The following is a 22,204-nucleotide window of genomic DNA, read 5'->3' on the forward strand; positions in this document are numbered from 1 at the left end:
TTGTTGTTGTAATGCTTATATTTATTTAATGTATACACGGTATAATAAATACAGCAACGAATTTAATGCATATTTACATTGATTGCTAACTTATTCGCCACGGTGAGCAAAGACTTACTCGATACATGTCAGCGTAAAAAAGGCTTGAGCAAGAGCAACAAACATACCGATGTGAATAAAGACATAATACAAAAAAACGAACTTTCATTTACAATGAACAAGACAAGCTGTACAAAAACACAAAAAGGTACATTTTCTGGCAGTTGATGTGGATAAACTTTGACCAGTGTAAGTAAGATTGCTTGCATTAATCGCAAACTGCTCCTAACGGCGTCTTCTGCAAATCAACGAATGCTAGCTCAGTTTTCTTACGCTAGCATATGGGTGCGATTAGTTGTATATGTAATATCACGCATCATGAAATGGTAGGCATCCGTGTGAATATTGCTTCTATTGATCTTTTAGCGATATATGCTTGCAAGAGACTTTAAAACTAACTGTTCTGCGAGCGAACAAAGCAAAACGATAAACGTTTACTATCGTGAACTGGGTAGCGTTTCTGCTATCATGAACTTGGTAGGAATAGGATTTAGTTTTGCTTTTTAAGGATTTCTTCCTTCTGAAAGGAGAATAAATAAGCCTTTTAGGCAGTGTTTGGAGGGGAAATACAACGTTACGCAAACGAAGATCTGGATATTCTATACCTAACGTTAAAACGAACGAAACGGACACATTTGATAATGACGCTGGAATATCAAATGAGACTAACGCAAATACTGAAACTGCTGGTTTGATGCCGTTGCCGCTCCCTACCGAAAAGCTACACATACAATCAGAAACGCATACAAACATTGAAAACTAGGTTATAAAAAATAATCGACGAGACACGCTTTCGCTTTCGAAATTAGAACAAATCAACCAATCCTCCCAGACTGGTGCGTTGCGATTAAACGATAGCTTATTAGTATGGAATGAGAAAGGACGATGAATGTGTGAACAGCCTTTTCTTGTTTGTTGTTCGATTAGCCAAAGTTTTCGAAATGATGAATAAAGTACGGCCATTTGCGGCTCTTGTTCACTTCATCACATGCCGACATGACACTCTTGGTGAGCGGTCGTGGTCCACAAGAGAAGACTCCAATTTTGGATACCTGTTAATAGTGCGAAAAAGATTAATTACCACTTCGTACGCTATCGTTAGCTATATCGTTAGCTGGCAGAACTCACATAAGAATGCTTCTTTTGGACGAATTTCAGGAAACTGGACATATCGGGACGGCCAAAATGATTCACTGCTTTTAGCCCGGTGAACATAGACGTCTTGGAGAGTCGTTGGAAGTGATTTTCACAAATGTACTGCAACGAAAGAGGATACAAATATTGTATTTGTAACACGTTCATTAGCAACCCTTAAAAAAATGGTGACTTACCAGCATGGTTGTTCGAAGATCAAATTTATGGAAGAATTGTGTGATGAAAATATGAATCTCTAGCACATTCGTAACATCCTTCTTCTCCACATCCCGCAGTACGTCGATAAACCACTCGAAATGCTTGTGCGACGGGCAGATCCAAAGGAAGTATACCTTCTTACACGCCACTCCAGAGTACCGGTTGGTGCTTGTACCAAACACCAGATCGTTCAGAATGGAAGCGTACGGTGTCACACCGATACCGCCACCGACCATAACAGCAACCTCAAACTTGTACCAATCCTGATTGCCCCCACCGAACGGTCCCTCGATGCGTATCTTCGGCTGATCGTCCGGGTTGTAATTGCATGGGTCGAAGTAGTTGCGCAACTTCCATGTCCACGGTCCCTGCGCTTTAATGTGACAGCTCAGGAAATTCTCGTGTGGTGCCGAGGTCAGCGTAAAGCTGTGCATCTCTTCGGGCTTTATTTCCGTGCACGACAGTCTTACCCACTGACCGGAAAGATACTTTAGATTCGGCGGACGGTAGAACTTGATCTTGATTACGTCCGAGGGCAATAGATCCGTTTCAATGACATCCAACGCCATGTACTTGGTGCGTAGTGAGACGATCTTATCCAGTGTGTACACGATACCGGGTCCAATAAAGAACAACCAGAACCGGGGGGCACCGGTCAAACGTGCAAGCCCGTGCACGAGACATAATGCGTACAGCACCACGTACAGGGAATGTGCGTTCCAGAAGAACTTGTATGCCTTCTTGCGAATGGTTGGATGAGCGAATGCAAAAATAATGCACATTGTGACGAACAGCATTACGCCGGTCACGCCGGTGATGGTTTGAAACAGCCAGTACGTTATATCGGGCCGATAGTCGGACGTGAAGTGTACTTCTTTCGTGAGACACTTTAGGTTTTCGATCGATTGGGTAGAAACGTGATAAAAGTTCACGATATGTCCGACAGTGTGCAGCAGCGAAAAGAACAACGCAGTGCAGGCAGCGATCTTGTGGAATTGAATGTGTGAATCAAGCGGGATGTACTGCTGGATTGGAAACTCTTTCAGCTTGGTGAGAAGATTTCTGTTGGGGAAGGAATATGGTTAAACAATGGAATTGTGAGCTTACTTCCAAAATCACTCATACCTGGACATGGTAAGCAACAGAAGAGAGTAACAGAATGATAATGAAGCGGCCGAACCACGAGTTATAGCAATACCGACACCCATGATGTGTCGTAGATCGGTGTGCTCTGCCATAAACGAGTAATCTGGAAACATTTAAAAGGGTTATGATGAGTTCATACAAAAGAAAATTCTCACACACAAAGTAATACTAACGAATAAAGCGCTCCACAAACAGCACGATGGTGATAACGTAGAACAGGAACAGATAGAAGATGTTCTGACGATTCTCCTCCAGGAAGGTCGTGTAACAGTCCCACTTTTCTTGCATCCAGTGACGACGCGAGTCCGAAATTGGTTCAATATGGAAAGACGTCATGCGTGCCACATTGGTGGACGTATCGAGGAAATTCTGCTTAGCACCTTTGCAATCCAACCCAATCGCTACAAAGTCGCCCTTGTACTCCTTCATCATGAGCTTGAAGTCCTCGTAGGTGAGATGGTTCTTGTGCTCGAGACCAACATCCTGTAGGGTTGTAAGTGAAAACATGTTAGAGTAATGCGGACTACTAAAGCTCACTCACAATAACATACCTGGAACATGCCATCGATCAGTTCGTTTACTTGCTCATCGGTAACGCTCGTTGTGCGGGCGATTTCCACCAACGATCGCATCATCTCGCTCAGTTCTCCTTTATCGATCACTCCATTTCGATCGTTGTCGCACATGTCGAAAATGATCCTTAGTTTGTCATCGGTTTTGCCACGTGAAAACAATACCACCGTTTCCAAGAATTCCTGAAAGACAAATCCGAGAAAGACATGTTAAAACATCGCTGTTTTTGGTAGGAGTTTTTCGAGTATCTCTTACCTGGAATGATATTCTTCCGTCCTTGTCCTTGTCGACGATATTAAACATCTTCCGAACGAACATATCGTCCTGTTTCATACCGAGGGCCGCTGCAAACTCTGACTTCGACAAACTGGTTCGCATCACCGTCATAACCTCACCATCCAACGATGCGTCTGAGCGCCGGCGACGTTCACCAGGACGCAAACCGAAAGTCAACGCGTATGCCTCACGGAAGAAGTGCTCCAGTCGCTTTTGACGGCGCTCGCGTGTTTCTGCCTTGGCCAGCATCAAATCACGATTCGATTCCACGAATGTCATTGTCTTTTTGTGAAGTACAAGGAAATCTTCCAGCTTTTTGACGAACTTCCTGCGGGCCGAGTTGGACTCTAATTCCAGCACTAGATCGTGATCATTAGGCACACGCAGCAGAATGTATGGCTTCTTGGCCGTGTAGTTCTCCTGTGATTGCTCCACCGTCACCACATCGACGTGTTTCAGGTTGAAGGTCCGCAGCTTCTCTCCCTTGCGATCCACCGTATAGATCGACGCTTCTGGTCCGAATTTTACCGTCACCAATCGTTTGTGATTCGCATGCAACCACTCCCGAGCAACCATTTTCTCCACCGACACTTTAGTGTTGGCAGTGTTTTTCATGGCTTCTTGTTTGATTTTCAATTTACGACGTCGGCTGTTCTGTAGCTTGATCACGCAGTATCCGGCTCCGGCACAAAGAATTGGCACAAAACCGAGAAACACACACGAATAGATATAGGCCAGCTCGGAACCGGAGAAGTAATCGTACCCCTCGAGATAGTTGCACGGTTCGAGCAATGTAGCGTTCAGCTGTTCCGGCTGCGGGCAGGGATCACCTTGCTTCCAGTGGAAAACATCTCGTTGAATCTCATCCGCCTCGATGTCGGTACTGTTCACGATAATGTCCCACAGTGTAAACTTGCGTATTTCGGCTATTTCTTCCTTGGTGAATATGCTGTAAAGACGATTTGATACAGTTGTCAGAATGCCGGTTCAAAATTTTGTTAATCTACAATCACAAATCACTCACCCATTGTCCTCGTTTTCGAACCAGAACCGATCAGCGTCACGAATTCTGGTAAACTGATCAATAATGACAGCTGAAAACAGTTCGCCCGGCCTTCCATCGGACTCCAGCATTCCGCCAACGTAAACGTCCACGTTGTCCAGTTGGTTGTCGTACGTTTTAATTAGCAGACTGTCGGATTAAGCATACCAGGGGCATTGAAATGAAATCTTACCCACCCAAACTTTATCCAACAAACTTACTCCAAAAGTTCAGGCTGCCGTTCGAACACTGCCGGGTTGATGTCGCGCCAACTCTTCTTCTTGGGCAAACGGTAAGCCGCACGTGCCGTGTTGTAATCGGGAAGTCCGTTGTCACGACCGCGCATAATATTCAAAGCACCCAGATCCCGCCTGGTGAACTCCATCGGTCCAAACAGCTTATCGCGCACGTCCGAACACAGCAGTGGGTCCTCCTTTTCGGCTATCTGTGACGCCATACCCATAATAAACTCTTCCACCGGCGTGTTATCGAGTACATCCTGTGAAGTGATTTTAACGATCCAATTTAGTCACCGAACGTTTCTCACACGCAAAGCAAACCTACATTCGAATTCCACCAGGTAGAGCAAAGCCGCAAAGCTGGGAAGTCCATGTTGGTGCGACGAAAGTTGCATTGACCGTCGCGTCGGAACAGTCCTGGTGGAATTAGCGAGTGTCCAAATCGGAAGGCGGCCGCCTGGAACATGTGGCTCACTCCGGGATGAGTGTCCGCTTTGTAGCCATCGTACGGTGGTATCTCCTTGTCCAGGAACGCTGGCAGATACTCGTATGCGACGATGTTCTGCAAGCTAGCGATCACTACACGTCGTGCTCGTTGGAAAATTTCTTCATCACTCCAATCTCGATGCTGACGACGAACGCGCTTCGCTACCACATTATGCCAACGCAGGAACAGAATGGCAAAGGAGAGCAGGGCTGGATTTTGGTTGGTTCTAGGATCACCCAGAACTGTAAAAGTTTGAAAATGTTGGATACAGTTCACTGCACATTCAAAACAAACGCAATAAGCATGGGTTACTCACGATATAGTCGTTCCGGACTGAGCATTCGCATCACATGCGGTACAGGATTGTTGAACAGTGGCACACGCATCGTGTTCTTTACCGGCATCGTACCCTGCTTGTCCGTCAGAAGCGCACCGTCCTGGAACGAACGCATCGCATTCAGCCATGCCTCCGACGTGCTGTAGATGAAGCTGCCATCGATCCAGGCCGTCATCTGATTGATCTGTTCGCGGGGCGCGTTCGGACTCTGGCCCGTGTTGCGATCGTAAGCCGCACGGTGAAACGGAATATAGCGATCACCACGACACTCTCGATCGTACATTTCGTCACACTTCTCGATCTCGATCCGGTGCATCTCGATCGGACAGCCCGACTCGGACGCCATGACGATCTCGTTCGTCACCACCTGACCGAAGAAAGCTAGCAGGGCGGTACGGTTTTCCATCGATGGTAAACCATCGGTGCCACGCATGAACAATCTGCTGAGCTTACGGGGCGAGGGGCGATTAGAACCGGCCATCACATATACCCCATCGCTGTATGCCGATGGAGCTTTCCTCGTGAGGTGATTATCTGAGGAAGTATTAAAAGAAGGGAAAAATAGTATTTAGAATCCATCAACAATATCTATTATTTTCTTAGTTATATATTAATGTATTGTTATGGAATAAAAACCTTGAGTGCATTGTTGGTTATCGAAAAACAAGAACAACTGACAATTTTGGTTGCTAGGCACCTTTTCCGGTCGTTCGAAAAGCTGAAGCGAAACACCTACTTACAAGTGTTTTTAAAATCATGCTAAAACACAATGCCGCTAGACCAATTTGCTCGACTGCCTTTCCCTGCAACGCGCACCTTAATTGCTGCTACCTTGCGCTTTTTTGCATATTTTAAGGGATAGGTCTTTCTTAATGGATGATGATTTTCTTCACCGTTTTCTTACTACCCTCGGCCCTGCTTATTGGAGCGACCTGGAAGTGAGTTGGTGTGCTGACATTTGCTAAGCGAGCCGTGAAGCCTCAGAAGGAAAAGGTAGCAAAAAGCTACCAAACGGAAGCAGTTCAATGTCAATGGCGAGCTCATAAATAATAATTATTCCTAAATTGTCCATTAACGGTTCCTTCGCATGATGATGGAGACCCGGTACCCGGTTCGGTTAAGCTACGCGGCGCGAGCTATTAGTGTAGGGGTGCAAATGCACTCGCGCTTATGGGTGTCGGGTGACTAGGACGCACTAACTTTATGGCTGTTATGACACGCGTTTCTGTCTGTTTGGACCATAATTTTTATTTTTCCTACAAACTGTTTTTTACGTGTCGGAGCTGCGATAGAACAGCGCAACAGAGTGGACCACCGACGTGGTGCAAAAAAGCGCACAGGCTACGTCATCGTTGCTAGAGATAAATTATGCACCAATAATTACACGTGTAAGTGTGTTGAAACATATGCAAAGTATGTTGTAAAAATGTGCCATTGATTTTGAAGTAGCAGTATACAAACGGGTTTGTTTTACCGGTTTAGTATATCTGAGGACACATTGTGAATAAACCTTGTCGATTGTTGACTGCACTTTGTTCATATATTTTATGCTGCTTGTTTCTTATTGCATACATCTTGTGTATCTGATAACTTATCGATCATTCCGATTGATCTCGATAATAAATTATAACACTTCATAGAACTTAATTTAATTGATACCTCATCCATCATTCAAGCAAGAAAAAGCAACGCGTTACTAGTTTACTTTGCCTCTGAAACGAGACATAAATTGTCATTTAATTTCTACACTCTTGTTACTGTTACATATTAAATACCGCTGGCCTTATCAGGCATGCAGGTATCTAGATCAATGCCAAAGATTACCGCCCGTACGTGCCAGGCCAGCGTGATATAAGTAATTAAACTTTGAGCGAGTGAGTTGTCACCTGTTGGGTCGAAAATGTTGGTCGAAAAGCGAACATACATAATGCATATTTATTGCCAGCCATAGCTCAACAGGATGAAATTGTACGACATGCAATAAGGCAACACTTGTGCCAGAAACACTGTGCGGCTAGAATTTTGCACATTCATCATAGTAAAAAATAGCGAAATGCTAGCAGATACATGTCTATGCAAAGATTAAGTATTAAATGAAAGTTTTTTTTACTTTAAATAAAAGGAAGATAAGAAAAAAATTTAAATCATTTACTATAAACACAGAAATTAGCCTTGATACAAATCATTAACACCACCCAATATGGTACGAATAACAACAATAGACATATAAATGTCTTTTATTTTTCTTTTACACGTAATGCATTGCTTCCTTTTCGGGAATATTATGTTCTGTAAAAGGCAACAGTAATGTTGATGCTTGTTAGTGAGAAGGAATCGATACCACCACACTATTACGGCAAATTAATCGATGAATGGAAGTGAGCATTATCATACCACACAAACCCTCCTTTCGAATGGAGCAGAGAAAACTACTGCCTGCACAAGACAACAGCCAAGAAAATAAAGCATCTACACCATCGTTCGATAGCCCTTGCACATTCAGCATCAGCTCGAAATTTGATTTCGAGGTCAGACGCGAGCAGACCATCAATTATTGCTTTCAGACTTTTATAAATGACTTCGAGCGGGCAAATTGTTTCATAATGCAATAAGCCCGGGGAAGGATTTGTACGCCGATCCTGATGAGTGGCAACAGCCAACCGACATCTCAATGGAGTTGTTTTGTTTTTGAGCTTAATCCTGTTGCATATGCTGCAGAAAGGCAAATGTAAGTACAAATGAAGGCTGTTGAGGTGGTTCAACAAAACTGATTGCCAGGCATAAATTATGTCGGTGAAAAACTGTTTTCTGTGTATTTTTTTGTATTTTTGCAGATGTTTGAATGATATTATTGTATTAAAAACAATGCTTTAAAGCAGGGGTCTCCAAACTTTTTAGTTCGCGGGCCACATTGCTTCACAATCAACGTTGTTGAGGGCCATTTTGACGCTACCTTTAGAATGAGTTCAAATTTAGTTTTAATAAGAAAATACTAACAAAATATATAAAATTTCTGCAGCTTTCTTTTATTAAATCTTTATTTTCGTCTTTCAGAAAAAAAAGATTATTTAGTCAGAAAAGAAAGCTATTTAATTTAACCTTAACCCGGTCATCGCGGGCCGCATTAAAGACTCTTGAGGGCATGCGGACGGCAGGCCGTAGTTTGGAGACTATTGCTTTAAAGAAAAATAATATAAAATGAGCATAAACATAAAAATGATAAAAAGCTTCCCAATCCTTTCAACTTCTGAATACTTTGCCTGAACGTATCGCCACAACAGGTGCATCTACATTACTATGATTCATTCATCCCCGCTTGAACTGCATATCACCAATATGGTGCAACATGCACGCGCTGTGTGAGGCATTATTCATATAATTTAGTAGCTGTTTAGTGGTGGCTGCTGTTGCTCACAAAACAAAACGAGTTTCGTAGGACGTTGTTAGTACCGGTGTACCTCCTGCAGCGTCAGAAGCTACAGAAGCACGGTCCAGCCCTTTTGCTACTAACGGCGGTAGGGAAGGGTGCACCATATCAAGGTAATCCATCCATCCATCCAACCACCCATTCATCGATCCTGCAGTGCGAATGCTCAGCTTAAAAGCTGTCCGGGGGTCTGCAGCTTGTAAGGTTGGATGCAAGAATGCACCTTGGGTGTGATGCACTGAGGGGGGAAGGTTTGGAGGCAGCTACAAAGTTAACAGGCACTGCACTTAAGGTATGCTTAATCCAATTAAGTCACTCTGAATTTTAACTTCACGTGCTATGTGCCTGAGCCATTTCGATACACACACGCACATACGGCCCGGTATAAGAGATGTTTGAACTGTTTGAACACTGCACGTCAAAGAGACTGGCTGTGAGGCACCGAATGATGTATGGTTTGGAGTCACTCCCTGAAATGGACTTGACGTGTGATGCTGGTGGGCATGATGCGGCAAACAGGTACATTTTGCTACATTTTGCACTACACAGCGGGGCGTCTGGCACACACCAGGCAGGTCGGTCGCGTGACTTGGCTGGTGGGTTGTCGCTCACGTGCCACAGATGCTGTATTGTATGTGCCGTGGAGCGAACGCGTTAATCGATTACTTGAATATGATGGAGGCGCAAGTGCTCTCTAGTGCCAAGAAGCTTGAATTAATGTTTAAACATTATGATACAATTGTTCAAAAATTTCATGAACAACATGATTTATATCAAATTGAATCGAAATTTTAAAAGATTAGTAAAAAAATTAATCATGTAAACGTATGCAGCAGCAACAATAAACTCTTCTCTTTGAGATTCGAAAAAAAAAATAATTTTGAGAAATAATATCACTACTACTAAGCAGATTAAACATTCCATGTTTATCTCTTGCCACGAAAACATTCATCCAAATTTAATGAATTGCTCTGCCGCGAATGTGCTACACAGTCACGTTCGCTAATTAGCCATACGATGGGAAAATTGGGAACAATTTAAGTACCCGCATATTCCCGCCTGGACGGAATGTAATCAATTGTAGTGATCAGTGTTCCCTCGCCCAATCGATATGATGGCCGATAATCATAAATAATTAAAATTTACATCTACATTTGCGACTCGACCGATACGAAACGCCGGTAGAGCATGTGGAGTAGCAGGGATCGAGTAAGTGAGGCTTAAAATGCAATAAAGTAAACATACTACTCGGATTTGCGGACCAACCCTCGTTTCGCAACAACGCGGGAGTTCTCAGCAGCTCAATGCAGACGCACCCCGCTGTGCTGGGGTGTTCGAAAATTGAGCGATCGCAGCGAAATCGGCACAACTCGCTGTGACACATCGCAATATTTCTGCATTTACTGCTCACAGGTAAAATCGGTAAAATAGGCACATAAAAGCCCTCCAGTTAAGCAAACGGGGAATCGTTAAAGCACCGAACAAAACAGACTGTCAACGGAGACGTTTATACTCGAATGGGTGAGGGTGAATTTGGGCGGTGTGTGTATGTGTGTTTTTAAGCTCGTTTTGGACAGTTTTGTGAAAAACCCTCCCTGCTGAGATTGCGCTACGTGCGGGTTGTCAGTTGATCGTGTGTGATAAATCAAAAAATTATGACCAAAAGGGTGGTGTGCGCGCACAACTTACCGACAGCTCCCCAGTCCGGATGGGCCAGGTTGTTGTACCATCCATCGTAGCGCTGCTTTTCGACGTGGCTCATCAAGCTCGATTCTGAAATGAGACGAAACAAAGTGAAATTGAGACGGTTTTATGCAGTGTAGGTCCGGGGTTTTTTTAGATCTTTCGGTCAAGATTATGCGGTACCGACTCGGCTAATAGCTGCTGGTTAAGGGATAGGTTACCCTTACCCAGACACCCAGAGATCTGATCGTGAGAACGGGTCAAGGCGAGTGAAAGGAACAGATTATCCACATTTGGGAGTGGAGTAGCTCATGGGACAACACTCACGATGACTCAATATGGGAAAGATGCCCAGATTTTTTAGCCGCTGTCGCCGATCGCTCAAAACGTATGCAGCGAATTGTGAACAAATTGACACATTCCAATCGATCGCGAGCCAGCGGACGCAAACGGGGGATGTAATATTTTGGTAGTAGTCCCGCAAAAGGAACAATTTACTGTTCCATGTCACTGATACCGCGTTGATTAATGTTGCGTCTTGCTGGATCGTAAATCTTCGATGCTAACGTTTTTATATTTTTCGCAACAGTAAGCGAATAATCCCGGCTTTTAACCGTACAACGCCCGCAAAGGTTGAACGAGCTGACCACTCGCATAGATGGTTGGTTTTCACAGCTCGAGGTCACCTTAGTGGTCAGATTTTAATAACATCATGTTCATGTGCCCCGTGCCAGCATTCTCGCATCGCAATGTGTGAGCCCTCGGGACTCGTTTCGGGCCGTTGGGCTTATTCGCAGCGTCCGTTTTCGTTCCGTTTTTGCACCGCGGCTGCTGGCTGGCACGTTCACTTCTCTAGACTGTGGTTTCGTTTGATGTTTAGGCGTTTTTTGAGTTTACCTAGTCCGATGGAGTACGACAGATTTCGCGATATTGTCCCAATGGCTTTAGGCTTGCAAAATCCTAAAGCCATAAACAATGCTAAGCAAGAACAAAATGAACAATGGACGGTCCATTCCAGACGTAGGGTTAACATTATTGAAGATATTTTGGCCATAGTATTTCCATCACGCTCTGCCGTAGAAGCTGACCCGTTGTGGCGGATCAATTTGGATTGGTTTAATTATGACTTTTGTTTGAATACCACCTTAGTTGCTGCTACTGGTGTGCAAATCTGTCAAAACCACGCAGCGTGCAGCTAATATTGCATCCGGGATTAAGCTCAACGCCACTGCTTTAATAAAGCCGTGAGAAATTGTAGCTTCCTGCCGAAGAACCATAGCGGACGCCTAAATTGATCAGGAGAACGAATAAATCTTTTTAATTTGGTAATTTTATTGTTTCCTTCATTGGTGGCTTGGCGATCTGGCGATGTTCATTAAATATCTTATTTTTACACCATACACTCTGTACTGGGGCGGTCCAGTGGTACAGTCATCACCTCGAACGACTCAATAACATGCCCGTCATGGGTTCAAGACTAGACTATACGGCTGCGTGGTAATGAATTAAGTCTAGAAAGCCTGTGTAGGTCGGCATTTATGCGTAGGACGTTAACTACAGAAAAAACTATAGAAGAAGAAGATACTTCGTGCTATGTGCTAGGTCAACTAAGCCTTAATATCTTAAGACTTGGTTCAACATTCACAAAATATTACATATTAGTAAATCCAATGTCTTTCGGAAGAGTAACGGTTCATATAAAGTCCTTAGGGACTATTTCTTCGCATGTGTCAATCTCCATAGTTCCAATCCAAGCCATAATGCCAATATAAGATGATGCTGAGGCATTACTATTGACTAATCGACTACGTGTTATAAATGAAGTGAAATAGCCGGAAGGTTTAACTACGTAGATTGGCTTTTGGCTAGAAGAAGGAGAAGATGATTTTAAATACTTTTTCCATAAACATAACTATTTCAGCATAACTATATCCCCAGCAAAATAGGCAACGATAACCCGCGTTGGGGTGAAACAATTAAGAATCAATTACGGCCAAATCCAATCACTCGACCGAACTCCGCCCATTCCCTTTTGTCCCGTTGGCATTGTGCGAGAAGCGAGGTTAGAAGGCTTTTATTCAAAATCACACCTTAAAATTGGCATCACCTCAAGCAATTCCTCCCAAATCGTTAGCGATACCTGTGACCAGCGCCTCGAGCTGTTATAGATGGTCAGCCCCTTCGAATGGCTGTGTGGGGATGCAAATAAAAAATGGCTCACATGACCAACAGGGCGAACTTTGTCAGAACGTTCGTGCCAAACAAGGCTCATTCATTCAAAGCCACATTCGATTTTAGAGTGTAGCACCAAATTGGATCTCGCTCACGTTCCCACTCTTGTGGCACGGCAGGACAGGCAGGGTCTTGTCTATTTGAATTGGCACCGGGTATTTGGTGAAGTTCCATTCAATTCACGTGAGAATGCACACCCGATCGTGTGATCGGGTGATTTATACGTTAAACAGTTGTTTGATCAACGACCGCACGGCACAGGTTCTGCCGTGCCTTTCGTCCAGCACGGTCCGCGTGGCAAACAAATAAATTCTGCGCGTGGCAAACTAACAGGCGCAAAGGCCTCGGTGCACGCATGCAAAACTGGGCTTCTCGTAGGAAACCTGTCAAGTGGTCGGGCGCGTAGAATCGGGGACAAGTTGTATCACCAGATTCCTCTGGTAAAACTATTTTTACCATGTTTAAACGTTCGACACTGGAACGCGTGAGCTGTTCTTGCATGCGTAGCAACACGATCCTGGTAGCAATGTAAGACCATAAGACAACTGAGGTTGTCCGATGCTCCACTTTTGCGGTCGCAGCATCCACGCAGCGTAGACCCCTCAAGGGTCAAACGAAACCATGGGATCAGGTTCTGGCACGAGATTTGCCTTTCACTTAATACGCGATAATTGCACGAATTCAGAGCCCCGTCGTCACGAGCCCCGGTGTATGTCAACCGTAGTGTCGATACACCGATCTGGAGTGCTTGAAATGACTAGATTATTGGGTTGGTTCTTTTGTATGTTTTTTATGAGGGACAGTAAATACACTTTGCCCTCTCAACAGTATCCAGAACAAACCTTCGAACAAGTCGTTACATCCTTCAGCACGTCTTGTATATCATATATGGTGAGATGGTGCTTGAAATCACAACGCACCTCTGTGTGAACGACGGTGCTTTTCTTGTGGGCGATAACTTGATGCTTAACACGAGCTTTACTTCACGTAGGAGTATCTTTAGACCCATTTCGTACCGTGTTACTCCCACTGGTAATTTGCCGTGATCTGTTGGAACGTTTTGGGGCTTAACAATTTTGGACGGTATTCAGAACATGTTAAACCAGTTTATTTAATATCTGCTCACTGTATGGTAGCTACCAGCAACGGTAGGAATAATTCGCGATAACGCAAATTGTTTCTGTACTCTCCGGAGAAAAAAAAACACGAAAAGCGATCCTAATTGATGGAGCGATAGCGGCTAGAAGGAAAGCGGTGGTTGTAAGTAATATTCATCCGCCCAAAGAACGGCCGATCAGATGCTCCAGATTGGGACGGACGAATTGGGTGCTCGAATTGGGTGTTACACGATCATAAAAGGCGTAATGAAGATAGCCAAACTTGGAAGGAGACATTTTTGACAGCAAAATAAATGGCCTAGCATGAAAGTTTGTGGAGCAAAATTCTTCAAGAAATCAATCAATCTAGACCTCCGCAGAGTATGCTTAGCTATTTAGTTTGTAAGGCCCTAGAAGAGACGGTCTTATATTACTGCAAAAAAATGCGCGGAAAGATCAACGATAGTAACAGCGACCACCCATAAACATTGAGTTTCTTATTTTGTAATATTCTTGTTTTCTGCGTGTGTTGAATTAACCATCGTTAGGCGCTTAGCAATCGGTACGCGTCCCTTTATTCTTAGACTGACGCCATTAAGTAGGAAAATCAATCATGGATTAAGGCGGAAGAAAACTTGTATAATAAATCTACCGCCCAAATCCCACGATTTCAAGTAGCATTCAAAACACAACGAATGGAGGAAATAACAACCCTGACGTACTTCTCCCTCTTTCCTTTCCCATTTTTTTACAGTTTCATGCGGACAGAAGTATTTGCCGTATCATAAAATTTGAATTGCCGTCAATCACGCATCTATTGCGATCGTGTTCGCTGCGGTTCCGTACAATATACCTTGCCCGTTCTTTCGAATCGGTGGTTTGGTCGCGTGCTGCCTGGCATGACAACTGGTAAGGTGTGCGATGATTAAGCCCTACACAACACTAGTCTTGAGGTGAAAAGGCTTTGCTGTCCCATTGGTATGCGATACATGCTAAAATCAAGTGGAAAAGCACCATCAATGTACATTGTTGGTATTCCTTGGACGCTTCAGAATGCATGTTAATGGAAATCACTTTTCACACATACAAAAGGGTGTTAAAGATCAACACGTGCTTCAGCCGTTTCGTTCTGAAGAGTTTCCCCCTACTTTCTTGTACTAGGTCCGGTTCTTTGTATTTGGATGTGAGCAACGCTATGACGTAAATGGACACCACGCAAGACAAGTTTGCTAGATGGTGACTTGGATGGACAAGAGTCTTGGAAGGTGTTTGGAGCTTGCTAGGTCCAATCTTGGGCGGTGTTTCGCAAAGTGTTGACGAAAGATTGATTAACTGAAGATGGAGTAAATTTAATCGCACTCTCGTATTGCTTTACATCAAGAAGCTGGTAAGCGAACTCATTTAAAAAAAATTGTGTGTTAAAGAGAGGTAAAGCGTCCTGGCAATTCGCAACCTGGCTAGACATATTTACAAAGTTTTCATTTCGTGAACATAATCAACAGGATTGTCTATAAACTGAATTTAACATCTTCTACAGATTTTATTATTAACACCGACGAGATGCTCCCAAATCTACTACAATGAGTAGCATAGTATCACATAAATGTGTTGAATAATTGAAGGCTCGTTATTCCCTCAACGAAACAGCGTCGTATAATGGTGACCCTGTTGCTCGCGCAAAAATAAATAAATTTTCTTCTCAAGCTCCCCTCGCAAAGCGTCCCAAGATCAACGATTATGTCTCAATTATTAGGATAGCCAATGGTAAAAAACGTACGTTGCTGCCCATTTATTATTGTGTGACCATTAAATCGGTCTCGTTATAAGGGAGCGTAGTGTATGTTTTATTTTATGCCAACACTTTGTCTCAGCGCTAGCCCCTTGCACCTCGGACGGAACATTGCGAAGAAGGGAAGGGTTTATGGCGATGTTAAACTCGGTTTGTAAAGTGCCACTGAAGGGTATAGGTCAGCGAGCTATTGAAGTTTGATCTGTATCTACTTAAAGGTAAGGCACCACATTCACGAAACAGCTGCAACTCACAATTGCAGTGCAACCGTTCAAATGGTGTGATTCACGCATGACGACGCATTGAACTGCGGTTTAGCTCAGCAGTGTACTTACACAGGTGCAATCGAAAGATCTTATGAGCCGCCCAGCGAAGCCGCTGAGCTTTACGTTTTCTATCAATTAGCGTAGCAGCAGATGTGAAACGAGCAACAGAACGCAAACCCAACTAAATCTTCCATACCCCGCAATGGAAGTGAACGCCAGAAAGACCGAAAGAGATGGGGAGAACCGAGAGTAACAGATGATATATTGACAAAACGTACCGCCATTAGGTGCACCAGATCCGGTTCTGCTTACCTTCGATCGCGTTCGTTAAAATACTTCTAATCGAGATGCTTGTCATAACTGTGGACGAATTCCAACGATGCCTTCTGAGTGCACCGGCAGGCATCGGGTAAGCACTGTGGTGGCGGTGCATTGCAAAGTTAATTAAAACCCATCCGAAGGTCAAAACTGTGCAGCAAGTGGCACAGTTGGATGCTGCGAAAACCGAAACGATTATTAACGGTCTCGTCGTCGCAAGCGTCCTGCAGATATAGGCGACAGTCGAGATGACTCTTACTTTAACGAATATAATTCATCCATTGCTGAAGGACAATTCATTATTTCACTGCTTGCTACAATCGCTCATTACGAATTATCATTAAAACAGTAGTGACAGATAATTTGCGCTAATACAGATTCACTAACTAAAACTAATTTTTAAACCAAGAACTGTACTGAATTATCAAAAACATTGATTAATAAGCTATAGATATAGTATTGGAATTATTTCGAAATTGCACAACACTTCATAGTTCACTGGCAATGACACAGCACTACGGCTTTGTCGTGGCTGCTGATGTCGAAACTAAGCGTTAGATTGATGTGTCGAATTGATTAGCTACGGAGTAGTACGAACTGTCAATCGAATGTATTACCTCATCATTGCAAATACGAATTCTGAATACATCCTTTTCGTTTTCTATTCGTTGATATCGTCTAAAGATGGTCTATTCGTTAGACACATTTGCTCTTACAATGATGCGCAGGATCGATTCCCAACCGGACCGTTCCCTTGTTGAATGGAGATGGTTACCCAGTTACCGAGTAATATTACGGTTTGTTTTTAAGAGGCCTTTTAAACATTCATATTTCTTTGCATAGATCAAATATAGCATAGAACATGACATATTACATTCTATAAACTTTGTAATGATCGCATTTAAAGTAAAATACTGCAATTTGGGATCAAAAAGGCAAAAATATGATTCAAATGTACAGTGCATAAGTGAAGAGCGAAACGATCTTATCGGGTAATATACCATGCCCCGATAAAAAAGAAACATTCACTATTCGCATGCGATTCGGTGCAGATATTTGATTCATTGCACGTTAACCCTTGTTTGCTCAACCAAATTGGGCAAAAACAATCCGCGGAATGTCATACCTTCGTTTCGCATATTCTTCAATATTCCGCGATACCATGCGCAAATATTAACGATTCTCAGCGTTACCTCATCGGCACAATTAAACCGTGCAACACACACGGAACATGCTGCACATTCTCGTGCCAGCACGCCATCATCCGGTGCAGTGTGTTATGCAATTCCTTAACCGGCAAGTGCACGTTTATCGTGTACATCTTGGCGCATCACCTAGTATGTGCGAACGGTACGTCTCTGTCTGTGTGTTTCACTAATGCTTTCGTTTCTGTAAACGTCATGCCGGTTGTGTGCGCGTTTTTGTTGTTGTGTGGTTTCAATTATTTTTATTCAACAACCGGGGCGCAATCTTTACACGTGCTACACGCTTCGACACAAAAGGAATGAACGTTATAAGTACCCGGCAAGTGTGGGGAGACGTTGGTACATATTCGTGTGGATCCGGTTCGGAGCTCGCAGCCGGATGTGGCTAGCCACCACAGATGGACGAATCCTGTCTGACAGGTCACGGTTTCCAAACGTGCGTTCCCGGTGCCTTGTGTTGGAGGATCCACTGGAGCTGGATGGATTGTACATCTCGCGTTGGAAGCGTTCTCAAGGTCGCACTATCTCATTTGCAGAGAACGATCGCAAGTCGATGGCCCAGGTTCTTTGCTCTATTAATGAGCAAATCGATTCGGTTGGATGAACGAAATTGTTAACTTGGAATTGTAAACGTTTGTTTGTTATGCGGACAATACACTGCACGTTTCATGGTTTCGTTTTACTATAACGGCTTGTTTTTTTGTCGATGTCGATGGTTCAAATCTTTCAATCACACGCGTATTCGGTGGACGAAAATTCCAAAATTAAATGTATGAAGCTTCGGAGTGAGTGGGCACATTTTTTGCCGACCATATTTAATTGGAAAGGGGCTTAAGCTGCCACTGAAAAGCAGGATAGCATAACGACAAGAGCTCGATCTGTGGATCGTATAATTAGGCATTCAATTTTTGGGGCGGAGCAGTGAGCCTGCCACGAAATTTAATAAGCATCATAAAAGGCTGAACTACAAAACTGTTCGTTAAAAATACGGTTGCCATACAAGGGCACAATGATCGATATGACGGTATGGTGATGGTTTATGGCAGTTAAGAAAGTATGGATGATTAAAATAAAGTACATTGATTACATAAGATAATAATCATAATAACGATAAAGATTTAAGAAATATTAATTTCGATCACATTAAACGTTTATGATAACAGTTTATATTGAATCATTCACAATTAAAATGACACAAGGTACCCATGTAAACATTATTTGTCCTAAGTATGTTATAAAATTAGTTAAACTGGTTTAGTAAAATGACTAAAAATACTTTTAATCCTGTCCTAAGGTTAGATATTTTCGGTTCTACTAATTACAACCCTAGAAATTGTTAATGGAAAATATAATAGAATGTTTCCAGTTCTTTGAACACATGAAATACTATACAGGAAAGCGTAAAGTCACTGACCAGGCATTCGAATTGATAGATCCTAGTGTGACTCGAAACTATAAAAAATATGTCTGTCGAGAACTACCTCACCTTAAGTCGTTAAATGACTGAACAGCAACAAAAAAAAACATGGAATTGAAATATAAGTTGCTAACAAATAGGATTTTTGTTGCCTAAGGCAATTCTTATTTTTTGTTGTATTGTCATTTCATCGTGCATTCCAAACATAGCAATAGAAATTGAAGAAGCTAAATTGATGATGGCTATTCATCAAGACGCGCTGTAACGTTTGCACATCGTGACCTGCTGCTGGGGGGCAGTTTTGTTTATTTTTTTGCCCGGCATGATTCGAATTGCAACTAATTTGAATAAACAATTGCTGCACACTGCAAACGATCGTACGAAGCATATCATTGCAAACCGTTGGAGCAACCTTCGCATCTAGCGATTTTCTCTGCACCATTAAACGGCAAAGGCATCAAACGGCATCAATGAATAGGAACCACAACAAAGGTAAGATGCTTAAAACTACCACCAACTAATTTCAAACCATTGAAAAACTGCGTGATACTGATCACACAATGTAGTTTGTTGGAAGTTTAAGATTAGATTCTTTAAATAAAAAACAAGGATTAGTCACAGTGTTTTGAGTTTGACCCTGAACAGCCGATTGTTGGTGAAGGCATTTGGGCGAACAAAAATGACCAACTGGTTAGCCATTCGAGGGGCAGTGGGAGCATCGTCATTAAAAGATAGAGCAATAGTGTGGTAAAATGTCTATCCCGACATTTGTGTGCGTGGTGCGCTCATCAACGTTAAATGGAACGAGCTCATTTATCTCATTCGTGAGATCATGCTTCAAGACCGGCATCGATGGATGGCATCGTCTGTTAAAAGCTTCAAGTAACGATTACAACAAATGTAATTCTTCACCCAGCACGAATGTTTTGTTTATCTGGACCCATCTATACCGCAAAGCAAAACATGTGTCGTGTTTCGAGCAGCATAACCTATGCTTATAACCATAACCTTGCTTTTATTGTAACATATTAGCTCTGCGTCACGTTAATACGTAGTAAGTTTCGGCACAAAAAAGAGCATAGCATCAAACAAACACAAAAAAACACATAAATCTAGGTGTATGGCTATAATGTACGTATTAATAGTTGTATTAATCACACAGTCGTGCATACGCCAGCCGTCGTAGCGTGTGCCCTTGCTGTGATCAGCCAGTGGTCAGAAATCAATGATCGGCCGATAGCTGAACCTGTGGCTACTTTTTTCAACGTCCACTACCATGGCCTTGAGCACGACAGATCCGGATGAGCATTGGCCACTGCCACCGTGACTGTTTTGACTGGGGTCAGCGAGTGAAGAATTTATGTCTGCACCAAGCACCCACCAAAATGTCCGATCAAGGCTATTGGGGCACTGCACAGCGTGGGAAATGGTGGTAGGCAAATGAAGCAGAATGAGCTGCAGTTTGAAACAATTCTGGTGTCTTTAAGAGTACAATGAAAAATGAAAAAAAAGTGAGACAAAGTTAAAATCCGTCTATGGGATTAGGGGAACCAGGAAATTGCAAAGATTCCTTTCAGTTTAATTTCACAACCGATTAGGTAGATTGCGATCAATAGATCGTTCGATAGCCGGTTGGAATCGGTTGGTTTCGTTTCCGGCTTGCAGGATATTTAGTGGACCGTTAGCACGGGATAAAACGGTGGAAGGTTAGGGCACCCCTTTTCACAGAACCGTTCACAATTAGCTACAAATGCGATGTGAAGATCGCTGTCAGATCTGTATTAGCTCATGCGTATGTCGGTGAATGTCAGTAAGATTGATCGCGCCTCACAGCAGATCGATTACAGACTGGTTGGCAGCGCACGAATCAAGATATCTTCCCAATTATATCATCACATTTAGTATCAGCGGCAACGGCTGCTTTACTACCCAGCCAGCATAAAATTGCTGAAGCTCAACGAGGGGGTCTCATCCGACCATTCAATCCATCCGGTGGAAGCTCCGAGCACGAACAGTGTGCTGCGATGGGAAGGGTGTTATTATTGTCACGGCCAGACGGAGTGATGTCCTTCTTTCGATCGACGGAAATCCGTGCATCTGCTTCGCTTTGTGGCACAGTTACGAGGATGACCTTTTTTTTGGGTGAGTAACTAATACACCATACATGTTTCTTGTTCGTTTAAACAATATTAAAGACACCGTTAGCGTTTTTATTCATCCAGGCTATAACAAAATGTAAAATCTCTTCTCGAGATATGTATTCTAAAATTCTACTGATTCTACTGAGTAGTAAGGCTGTTTTCTTATTCAACATATTTGCTCATACGTAAACGGTGCTCCATGCTGTTTAAGATTCGGTACGTTCGAATTCCTACTTGCAGATCAAACAATGTCAACCTTGAAAATGCGGCATGTACTCCAGTGCAAGCCAGTTTCATAAATCATAGCTTAAACACGCCTGCACTGCTTGATGGTGAGTAATTGGCGGTTAATGATAATTATTACAGAAGGCTCTCTAGTCGATCCCCTGCAGCGCGATGCAACCACGGTGGCTTCGTGCGCTGCAAAACGATGGAGGTGTCAACAAACGTGAGCAGCAGCAACAACAGCGACATCGTAACGATGGGACCCCATTAGACGACGCATAATGATTGTCGTTCTCTGCACCGGTCGTTTAGAATTCAAATTATATCTATAAGTAGAACGCGAAACGCACCGCGCATGATGGTACACATACACTGTACGCAATAGCTGACGACGTTTATTGCGATTGCGAACCCTAATTAGCTCCCTTTTGCGCTGACCAAGAGAGATAGAGAAGCGCTTGTGCGGTCTGCCTTACAAGGTGTTAAATGCACTGCCAACGGTCAAAGCAGCCCTTGTGTGCATGCATAACCAAACGAACGGCACAACGAATTGACACGCGGTTGATGATTTACTGCGTGGTGACATGCATCGAAGCAGACCTTTCCGCAGATCGATGCGCATGCTTGCGGTTGCTGCAGCGATCAGTTTTTCCACTTTTGCAGCATCGGATGTAGTTTTGAAAACTCTTTCCGCTTTAAATTCCGTAAAAATTGGACGCTTTTAACAACCATTGAAGGACAACTTACATGATCACCATAATTGACTTGATGAAATCAGCCACAAAAAGACGATTAATTCGAACAATAAAATGTATGGTAAAAGTAACAACCATTGCAACCAGAGTACCATGT

At 43.2% G+C, this 22,204-nt stretch overlaps 1 protein-coding gene across 5 annotated transcripts in view; it reads right to left on the reverse strand.

The window, feature by feature from the left end:
* LOC120957353 (dual oxidase) overlaps positions 1-22,204 on the reverse strand; it is a 32,577-nt gene continuing 10,373 nt past the window's right edge. For all 5 annotated transcript variants that reach the window (XM_040379525.2, XM_040379529.2, XM_040379524.2 and 2 more), the window contains exons 3-14: positions 10,669-10,752; positions 5,532-6,086; positions 5,054-5,457; positions 4,711-4,988; positions 4,472-4,639; positions 3,427-4,396; positions 3,150-3,353; positions 2,772-3,081; positions 2,578-2,701; positions 1,431-2,514; positions 1,228-1,356; positions 1-1,151 (exon numbers count right to left, since the gene is read on the reverse strand). In XM_040379525.2, the coding sequence (XP_040235459.1) occupies positions 1,023-1,151; positions 1,228-1,356; positions 1,431-2,514; positions 2,578-2,701; positions 2,772-3,081; positions 3,150-3,353; positions 3,427-4,396; positions 4,472-4,639; positions 4,711-4,988; positions 5,054-5,457; positions 5,532-6,086; positions 10,669-10,752 (4,439 nt within the window). In that variant the 3' untranslated portion in view covers positions 1-1,022. The remainder of the gene's footprint in view (positions 1,152-1,227; positions 1,357-1,430; positions 2,515-2,577; positions 2,702-2,771; positions 3,082-3,149; positions 3,354-3,426; positions 4,397-4,471; positions 4,640-4,710; positions 4,989-5,053; positions 5,458-5,531; positions 6,087-10,668; positions 10,753-22,204) is intronic.

Source organism: Anopheles coluzzii, chromosome 3, assembly GCF_943734685.1.
Source record: "Anopheles coluzzii chromosome 3, AcolN3, whole genome shotgun sequence".
In the NCBI taxonomy this organism is placed as follows: Eukaryota; Metazoa; Arthropoda; class Insecta; order Diptera; family Culicidae; genus Anopheles; species Anopheles coluzzii.